Source organism: Phalangium opilio, unplaced genomic scaffold (genome assembly GCF_054372755.1).
Source record: "Phalangium opilio isolate 3A_F unplaced genomic scaffold, DU_Popi_V2 ptg000390l_1, whole genome shotgun sequence".
Taxonomy (NCBI): domain Eukaryota; kingdom Metazoa; phylum Arthropoda; class Arachnida; order Opiliones; family Phalangiidae; genus Phalangium; species Phalangium opilio.
The window spans coordinates 3,320,605-3,330,817 of record NW_028324234.1 but is presented as its reverse complement, the minus strand read 5'-3'; the positions used below and the strand labels follow the sequence as shown (position 1 = coordinate 3,330,817).

General features: G+C 41.7%; 2 protein-coding genes across 3 annotated transcripts; one reads left to right on the top strand and one right to left on the bottom strand.

The window, feature by feature from the left end:
- Window positions 1-1,545: 1,545 nt before the first annotated feature.
- Window positions 1,546-4,854, top strand: LOC149596229 (uncharacterized). Its single transcript, XM_089861318.1, has 4 exons — window positions 1,546-1,951; window positions 2,011-2,291; window positions 2,347-2,513; window positions 2,822-4,854. Exons 1-4 carry the CDS (start codon window positions 1,546-1,548, stop codon window positions 4,743-4,745), a joined length of 2,778 nt encoding a protein of 925 aa, XP_089717444.1. The 3' UTR covers window positions 4,746-4,854.
- Window positions 4,844-6,846, bottom strand: LOC149596228 (uncharacterized). 2 transcript variants are annotated; one of them, XM_089861351.1, is made up of 3 exons: window positions 6,641-6,677; window positions 5,619-6,582; window positions 4,844-5,559 (listed from the first exon to the last, which is right to left on the bottom strand). In XM_089861351.1, the coding sequence occupies exons 2-3, from the start codon at window positions 6,466-6,468 to the stop codon at window positions 4,844-4,846; spliced, it is 1,566 nt and encodes a 521-aa protein (XP_089717477.1). In that variant the 5' UTR covers window positions 6,469-6,582; window positions 6,641-6,677. The 2 variants fall into 2 exon arrangements, with proteins under 2 accessions (XP_089717477.1, XP_089717478.1); XM_089861352.1 differs by having other exon boundaries at window positions 5,619-6,846.
- Between the last annotated feature and the right edge of the window lie 3,367 nt (window positions 6,847-10,213).

Genomic DNA, 10,213 nt, shown 5'->3' with positions numbered 1-10,213 from the left:
AGGATCACCGAAAGCAAGGCGATCTATTTTTAATAAATATTGACTAATCTCCCATGCTATCAATAGCAATAATATATCATGAACTAAAGAAGATTTTGATTTATATATTATTCAAAATTTCAAAACCACTAACAAATAACATTTGTGGTTCGTTAGATAATAGAGACGGGAAATGACCCTTTTCAGCCAGTTAAGAGTTGACTTGACTAGTGACTACCGCCTTAAGAGTTTTTTAGGGCCACCTAGGAGCTGTTCAGTGTTCACTCGTTTGGTATTTATCGCATCGAGGAGCTGTTCAACAGTGTCTTTAAGGGTCAGAGTTACTGGACTAATTTTAACACTATTAAAGGGGCTTTTCACTCTCGGAATTCTTTGTTCCATCATCCATGTCGCTGTACTACAATCAAAAATATATAATATTTCATACAAAAAGTCTGGGAGAGCGATCTTATGGTAGGCTTCTACGTGCATAGCACGAAATTTATCGAGCAGACGACCAGAGAGAAGCGCGTGTACAATCTCATTGGTTAAAATCTGACGCCTTTCAATCACGTGGTTGAATAAATTTATTGAAAGTAGTTTCCAAATATCCTGTGTAACTGTAATCTTTTTTGGTCGTCGACTCGTCGTACAAACTCATTGAGGACGTTTCACAACTTTTTTAATATTATTCTCCGAATAATTTGACTGAAAGATACAAAGCGGTAAAATCTTAATCACTGAACTTATTTCCGTAAAAGTTTCATAGTAAAATTAACGCGAATTATGAGAGAGTAATCAAAGTATACGTATTTACGGTAAGCCCTTACTATCTTGGGGGTTCTAACATCCGTCGTGTTGATGAGTGTCGGGACTTGGGGGTTCGTGTCTCCCACAATCTGAAATTTCACACTCATGTTAAGCAAGCATGCAGTCGTGCTAACGGTCTTCTTGCTACAGTAAAGGCCAACTTCCCAAACCTCTCTCCCCGGCTTCTCACACGTATCTTTCACTGCTATGTGCGGCCGTTACTGGAGTTTGGAAGCCAGTTATGGAACCCCTCTTTCCAAGGAGATATTGCCCTCCTTGATAGTGTCCAAGGTCGTGCTTCCAAGCTCTGTACGTCCCTGCGTCATCTTCCTCGCGCCACTAGATTATCTGCTTTGGGCTGGACCCCCCTGTCGCTGCGACGTACCTATCTTGACCTCGTCAGTCTCTATAGAGTTTTAAGTAAATCGACCCAGCGTTACTTCACCTCAGTTCCCCACTTACATCAAACGCGCGGAAATAATAGAAAGCTATTCCTTCCCCCTTCCCGCAAGGGCCCTCTGAGACACTCTTTCTTCCGTCGAACCATTCCCATTTGGAACTCCCTCCCTAATGACCTAGTCTCCCAGACATCAATAATTCATTTTAAAACTGGAGTTAAGAAATTTTTGGGCATTTGAATTCTGACATTATCTATCCTACATTTGGAGCTGTAAGGCTATACAAGCCCTAGCTCGGCAACTTCGTTGGAGCAAAAAAAAAAAAAAAGCCTTGGCTACTTTCGGCTGGTATTGGAAAATGGAAGCTACTCAGTGTAATTTTTACCTGAAACAAACTGTTGTCAAATCTGTGCAAGTAAAACCGGAAAAAAAGCAGAAATTTGTTCAAACAGAGGGTACGATTCAGACCTTTGACCAACAATTTAAGAAAAGTAATGTTTCTCCTGAGTGTGATTGTAAAAACGAACCCAAGTTGACAAATGAAAGGTCAACGCAGTGCGATTTCTATATTAAATTTCTTCGGACGGCTGAAACACAAACAAATATTTGTGCGTTAACGGAAAAAAACCCCTGCAAAAGAAAACTGGACAAAGAAACGTCAACTGATGGAGAACTACAAGTTAAAAGACCTAAATTTGCCGAATGTAAAACATCTGAATCACTAATTCAAGCTTTAAATGTTTATATCAAGAATCTAAATAGAAGTATGATATAACTAAATTAACACTGACATTAGAATTGTAATTAATTGCTTTAATTTTAGGTGGCATTTGCCTATCTTATAAAAAATTCAAAAGTGGAGACGAACAACTAGAAATTACTCGGGCGGAAGGGATTCAAATGAACCCAAACTACTTTGATTCGCCAATTAGACTATTGTTTCATTCAAGAGGAATTCTCATTACATTAATTATGTTCAAACCACTCTCTGAAATCAGCTTTGTTGATGTTGAATCCAATGCATCAATCATAAATTATGCAGTGGTCAACGACGCTTTGTCCAAACTTAGCGATGATCATGTTTTCTGTTGTGGAATATTAGACGTATGTCTGCTTATGATTTAATTTTTTTACAAATGCTAACAGAAAGAATTTTTAGAAGGATTGCAAAAGCTTCCAGACCAAAAATATCGTGAAAATTATAAATCCCTTTGAGCGGTTTCATAACATTAGCTGTCCTGTTTGGCATGTTCCACCAAAAAATGTCGCCCGAGACCAACTAAAAGATGAAATTTACCAGTGTGGGAAGTGCCGATACCTTCAAAGGTAATGATTTTTTTAGTAGTGATTGCGGGTACCATAAATTAACCGATATTGAAGTTTTACTGGAACCGACTCCGATTTTAACCAACTATTTAAATCAATGGAAATATTATATCGACCGATTATCAACAGATTAGTCAGTAAATTAACCTTGAACCGATTAATCAGTTAATTTAACTAAAATCGATATGTCGGTTAAAGTGCCATATTTTTCACGATACTGATATATCTCTTTGTGCCCATTACTATTCTTAAGTATCAAATATGAATGAATTAAATTTGGGGCTAATAAATATTTGTTTCTGATTCAGATACATCTCATATCAGAAAAAGAAGACTGAACAAATTACCCCAAGAACAAAACGAAAAAGACAGTCTGCGCTTTCTTCTTGTAGGATTGGTATCTTAACTCCAAGATCCAGATCAAAACGAATTCTTGAAAATCGAAAGTATCGTCACAAACTGAACAAAAAAGCTATGGAATTGGAAAAGAAGCTAGAAAATTCCGCAGTTGAATTAAGTTCAGAGCAAACAAAGCAATTGAATGTCATTATGAATGAAATTAATTCAAAAGGTCAAGAAGACTTGAAAAAGATTTTTCGAGAAGCTAAAGCAAGAAATAAGGTATTAGGGATAGCCCTTGAGAGAGCTTGGAAAAGAGACTCGGAAAAAACTGATTTTCAAAAAGAGCAGGATAAAAACGAAAGAGGGTCGAAAGGAAACCGATTTGGCCCACTAACCTACCGAATAGCTCTAGCTGTTTATTCTAGATCTCCAGCCGCGTATGATGCCTTAGCTTCATTTGATATTTTGAAACTTCCCAGTGTTCATTCTGTGCAGTCAAAAATTCGGCAGATACCTAGTAAACAAGGGGTTGATTACAAGTTCCTACAGAGTGAATCTGAGAGATTTGACCAATTTGCGGAAAATTATAAAGGAGCCATAAAACCGCCAAAAGAAGGACTGTTAATCTTTGATGAGGTTAAAGTTATTGGGAAAGTAGTATGGAATTCCAGAAATAATGAATTCGTTGGTTATGCGTTAGACCCAAATGAGTGTGCTTCGATGGAAGACCTCTATAAGGAAAATATCATCAAAAATACTGTCGAGGCAGAGTACGTTTTACAGTTCTTGTGGAGGTGTGCGTCTGCCAAGTTTGATGTGATAGGTCCCTTTTTTATGTTGGCAAATCCCGCTCCACATTCATTCATTACAAACTCGGTTTTGAAATGTATCTCAGCGTTCCATCTAGTAGGATTTGAAACATTGGCGCTTGTGTGTGACGGAGGCAGCTCTAATGTTTCATCTCTGAGGCACAGCATGGGTGTTACAAAAGCCCAAATGCACACAATCAAAGAGGATGGTACTATAGATTTCACCATTATTCCGCGCTTCCGAAACCCACACCTAGAAGACCGTTGGATTCACTGGATAATCTGCCCTAGCCACCAGATGAAAAATATGATTAATGCGGCCCATCATTCCCAAGATGAAGGAACGAAAGATTTCTTGTTTAAAGGTGTACATTTTGGATGGGACCAACTCAAAGATATGAAGAAAAGGGAAGACGATCGAAGGGATTGTAATGATTTAGCCCAAGTTAAAGGCTTGTGTCAAGCTTTCATAGACAGAGACTCGTGGACCAAATTGAATGTCACACCGGCACGCATAATGCAACAGCTCCCGGTGCTTGGTGAGTTATATAATTACGCTAACCCCCTCAAAGATGATCCACCAGCAGACAGGGACAAAGTGATGGCCATGTATGAGTACCTGAAAGCTTGTCATGAAATATTTGAATTAGGATTGCTTAGTCATAATAAAGTTAACTCGGTTGAGTCTGAACCAATTCAGTGCATGCTCAAAGGCCTTAAATATTTCGAAGAATGGGCATCTGAAAGAATTGAAAAGGGAGAATCCCTAACTAGTAAATCTGCGAAGCATTTTTTGGCATGGCAAACGTGGGAGCTATTAAGAATTTCAATCCATGGTTTCATCGGTTTCGCAAAAGATTTTACCGAAAGACATCCAACCAAATACATCTACCCCGTAAGAATTAGTGGCTCAGCCGTTGAGACTATATTCAGTCAAATGAAGTACACTTCCGGTGGTAAACTGACAAGTATGAACTATTGCCCCACTAGAAGGTCGCTTTTGATACACAACTGTACCCGAACCTCACAGAATGCGGAAGCTAGTTACCGTAAAGTAGGACTTGATATTGTAGACAAATAAACAGATTTCTTTGAACTCGTAATTCTTAATAACATTTGAAGTTAATTTTATATTTGACTTTTAACAAGTTTAAACTATAATAATAAAAGCTTTTTTTATCACTCATAAAGTACTCTTCTTTTAATTTCCCTTCCCGATCGAGATCGTTTCGGACTCTCACTATGTGAAAGTGGTTGACTTAGCTTCACTTTCACTTGTTTAACTTCACTAGTGCCTTTTAAAACTTCGGGCTCTGTTTTATTTCTAGGCAATGTTGCACTTGCAATGTTTAATTTTGATTCAGCTTGAGAGTTTATTACAGACTTAGAAATTGTCGACTTCGGATTTGTTGACTTTGGGTTTTTTGACTTAGATTTTGTTGACTTAGAGGTTGTTGACTTAGAGTTTGTTGACTCAGGGATTGTTGACTCGGGGATTGTTGACTCGGGGATTGTTGACTCGGGGATTGTTGACTCAGGGATTGTTGACTTAGGGTTTGTGGACTTAGGGTTTGTGGACTTAGGGTTTGTGGACTTAGGGTTTTTTGACTTAGGGTTTTTTGACTTTGCTTTTTTTGATGTCATGTTATACAGTTGGCATCGTAGGTTTTGACCACCTTTACCTCTTCTCCCTTTCATTTCATTTCTTTTTCGTACTATTCCTCTCATCAAATCTCCTAGCTTTGCATGCCCCATTTTACGTTGAAATTCTTGCCTCATAATCTCCAGGTCGCTACTCGTAAACCCACGCTTTTTAATTTCATCAATGTTTGAAACAGCTTCATGATACATAAATTTACACTGCTCATCATGCAAGAGGCCACTCATTGTCTTTTCTTAAAACATATAACATTTAGTTCAGTTGTATAAATTAAAAAAAAAACTCATGACTTACTTAATGCTAGCTTTGAATCTGAACTTGCGAACTCTTTCGTGAAAATGCCAACGACAAGATCATTAACCCTCTCAATATATGGCATTAATTTAAGGTGGGGTAATAGCATGCCTCCATTGTTTAACATTGCAATAACAGCAGGTAAGTCCCCAGGAAGCTGATCAATGTTTCGAAGTGAGAGACTCATTTTATACATCTGATGTGCTTTATCCCTCTCTTTTTGAGTCAGGGGTTTTTTCCCTTTAATAATTTTTGCATGAACTTGCATCTTCTTTTTTGAAACCTTCCATATTTCTCCTAAACACCCTCCTGCTAGCCTTGTGAGGGTATATATCCTGTCAGTTTTGACATTACGAATGCCACCTGATTTTTTAGTTTGTTTAACTTCTTCATTGGGCTTGTTAATTGAAATAGTGTCCTTGTGAGTGACAGCTATTTCCATTGTTCTTTTTATTTCCGAGCATAGTTCTCTGACTCTCGTTCCAACCCAGTGAAGAACATTACCCGCATTTTGATTGCCGAATTCACACATAATATTATGGCCATACCCTTTAAATTTGTACTCATACAAAAATTCACTGTATGCATATTGAAAGGCTGAATATCCGCCTTGAACTGATTTATACTTTTCAATCAAAACTAAGTATTGGGCATGCATGTGTCTCACAATATTTTCAAGTCTTCCATCACGCTTTAGTTCTTCTAAAATCTTTCTTCTCTCTCCATTCTGGTCCACTTTTAAAGAGAATGATTCGCACTTAAAGTCGTTTAAAACTTCATCAATTGACATTGGAGGTCCATCTCCAATTGTCAAAAGGTTAAGGCCAAGTTCTTCCTCAGATTCCTCCATACTTTCTTTGAATTTTTGAAAATAAAACCTTACTTAGCTGAGCCGCAGTAACGTCAAAAGCGGAGATAAAAATGTAAACAACCAAACATGTGTTTTCTCATCCTATGGTTCCACCTATTACTACCATATATTCAGCTTAAATCCAATAGGAGTGAAATATAACTCGACATACATGTATATATAGTATTTTCCTCCTATGCAGTAGGAATTTCAGACTTAGGCTCTATTTTATGTGGTGCGTTATGTATTTGGTGAATAGGTCTCGGAAATGGAAGGCGTAGTGCTTGATTTGTAACTACTCGAAGAGGGAACGCATTATTACCCACTCACCGTAAATATCGCGTACAAACTCGCAAGCGTTCTCCCAGACTTTTTGTATGAAATATTATATATTTTTGCTACAATTATAACAGAAGTGAATATTTTGAAGGAAGGATATTTTTTCCTGAGATATAAATAGGTTGAATTACGGTTTGTTTTCGATAGAATAGAATGCCTAATAAGAAGTGGAGTATGGCTTTAATATCGACCATCTTGTTATATATAGAAGCATAAGTTCATATGAGTTTCATACGTTTGCCAATGGTTACTGAGAGCTTGTCATGAAGTGAAACGTCATAGATTCTCGTAAAGCGACGCCTCGTGAGGCGCTGTGAAAGGCTTAGTATAGACTTTATAGAAAGATGGACGGCAAAACCGATTGTTGTCAATTCTCGTGTCGTTTTCGAACTACCTCTCAGTAAGTCTCTAGCATCACGTGTTAGGTCATACTTATGGAACATATCTCATAAACTTATGATAGAAGCCATTGTTTGATCCATACATTTTGTGAAAAATGAGGTCACTGGCAAGTTATGCGCGGTAACGCGAGAAGATGTTTCTTATTGGATATTGGCTTGTCTTAGATATACAACAAATGGTAAAATTCCATTTCGAAGAAATTCGAAACCTTTTTAAACTATATTGAAATATTTGGAAAACTCCACAAAGAGTTTTCAGAAAAGAGGTTTTTGTGTCTTATTGAGCTTTCACGTGAAATATTTGTGATTTAAAAATTATTGTATTTACTGAAAATATAACATAAACGGAAAATAGATACATTGCAAAGGTTTGTGTATCATTTCAAAGACTTTGTGTAATTGTATCACCATTGTTTGGCTCTCGAAGTTGAAGACGCAAGCTGGATGGCGCGCTTAATTCCCCCCCTTGCTTTGCTACTCAGCCTTTCTTTTCGCTTGCGCGACCACCAGCTTGGGTCCTCAACAGTGCGTTGTATCACACCTCCTCGGTGGTGAGAGCTGGTCAACCACTGCGTTTTGTGGGCTGAGTTGATACGCGCCCTTCCCAAGTCAAGGTGTGCTGGTACCGTGCTGAGGGCTGTGTGGTACCGGGGAAGTTAATCTACGGTATCTCGAACGGTCCCCTCGGGGCACCAGGCGAAACCCCGTTGTAATTAGCCTTCCACCCGGGTTGAGGACTACCGGGTGGTGACCTTTTTCTTGCCTCATTACTCGTGGGATCTCTATGGATTCTCTAAAAACTAAAACTAAAAACAAACCTGGGCATGGAGCCGGTTCTACCGGTACCCAGCCTTCTCTCAGGGAAGGAGGCAACTCCCAACCTGCTTCTGGGCGTGATGCTGCCTCTGGCAGCAACCACCCGCAATCGGCGGAAGGCCAAAAGTCACCTCCTGCTCCTCAATCGGGTTCTACCAGGTTGAGTGAGGCTAATAGGAGGCGCAAGGCCAACCGCCGAAGAAAACAATCCCAAAAAGATGGGCAGAACTCTGCACTGGGTGCAGGAGATACGGGCCGAGATGGGACTCCTGTACCTTCGGGTGCTGGGAGTAACGTCTTGGGTACGGACTCTACGCCTGGTGCAAGAGAAGCTACCATCCTTTCTGGAAAGAGAGCTAGGGCTGAGGACCCTGATCCCTCGCCTAGCTTACAAGCTGCGGCGTCAAAGAAGACCAAGTCTTACTGCGACGTCGCTAGTATTGTCAAGATGGCCATTGTTAAAGATGGCTATCCGACCAATGCAGTCACGGAGGAGGACGTTGTTCCCATCCAGGCCGCTATACTTGACGCACTGGACGCTGAGCTTTCTTCGGGAAGCTCGCTGCCGCGTCCTCTCAATTTCCACATCATGGCTGGGGCCATGATCTATTCTTGTGGGGATTCTGCGACCGGCGATTGGCTCGTGAAGGTGCTACACCATAATGAGCGTGCCATAGGGGGAACACGGCTTTCAGTCATGAAGGCCAGTGAACTCCCGAAGCCGTTCAAGGTGTCCTTCCGGACCAAGGACCGTCGCACCACTGATCCGGCGGCTCTTCTCCGGCGATTGAAGGCCTACAACGGTAGGTTTCTGACCGACTGTTGGCGGTGCCTGAAGTCGTTAGATTAGAAGAGCACCAGACGCTGGATCTTCTTAATTGATGGCTCCTCCATGGAGGCCATCAAGGAGGCCGGCTTCGAGGGTCTTACTGGCGTGGATGTCGGGACTTTTAAAGTCCTGAATGCGCCTAAGGACCCTCTCCAGAATGCCCTTGAGGCTTCGGAAGAAGAAGGCAACACTGCAGCCAGCGTGAGTGGGGAGCTGGCAGCAAATATTGCTGGTATTAATTTAGAGCCATCCCTTCCAGATAGCTCAGACATAGACCTCGGGACAGAGTCCGACTTTTTGAAGGACTCTGATACCGAGGGGACCCACGCTCCTGTCACTAGGATGGAGTTAGGGGCCGAGGGTGCTGCTGGTGGAGGCGTGGGAGATACCGGTCTTGGATCGGGACTCCGCGCTACCGCCAAGCAGTAGCCGGGGCCGCCTCTCTTCCTGCGATATGAGCATCAAGGTGATCCAGATCAACCTGCATCACTGCAAAGCAGCCTCGGCAGTTTTATGCCGGAGGTTTGCCTTAGAGGGCCTGGATGTGGCCCTCATTCAGGAACCTTGGATTCATAATGGTAAAATCCTTGGTTTAAAGAACGCAGGTAATATCTCTTATGACTTTACCTCACCCAACCCCAGGGCGTGTGTTCTGACCAGGAAGGGTCTTGATATCCTTCCGCTTCCGAACTACCTCACTAGGGATACTGCTGTGATTAAGGTAATGCCCTCCTCTTTTGGAGAGGCAACTGGCCTTACCATGGCGTCCGCTTACTTTCCCCATGATGCCACGGGTTCCCCTCCACCACAGGAGGTTGTCGCTCTTGTCGACCGCTGTGAGAGGCAGGGGGACAGGCTCATTTTGGGCTGTGATGCCAATGCCCACCATGTCACGTGGGGCAGCAGTGACTGCAACAGACGTGGTGATGAACTGCTTGAATATCTGGTCGGTACGAACCTGCATATTCTCAACAGGCACAATGAGCCAACCTTCGTTACTTCTAACAGAAAGGAGGTCATTGATGTCACCCTGGCCACAGACAATATCAGTCTGTCGGTTTCCAACTGGCATGTGTCTAATGAACCGTCTCTTTCGGACCATAGGCACATCTGCTTCTCGGTTGCGGTCAAGTCAACTTCGGTTAAGACGGAACTGCGTAACCCCCGTCGGACCGACTGGTCCGGCTACAGGGAGGAACTTCGCCTCCTTCTCAGAGGTAATGCTCCAAAGCTTTCCTCGGTGCTGGAATTTGATTCGGCAGTTGATCTCATGCAACAAGCCATTATCGATTCCTACCACCACAACTGTCCAGCGAAGCTTGCCAGCCGGCCAAGGCTCGTTCCTTGGTGGAATACGGAA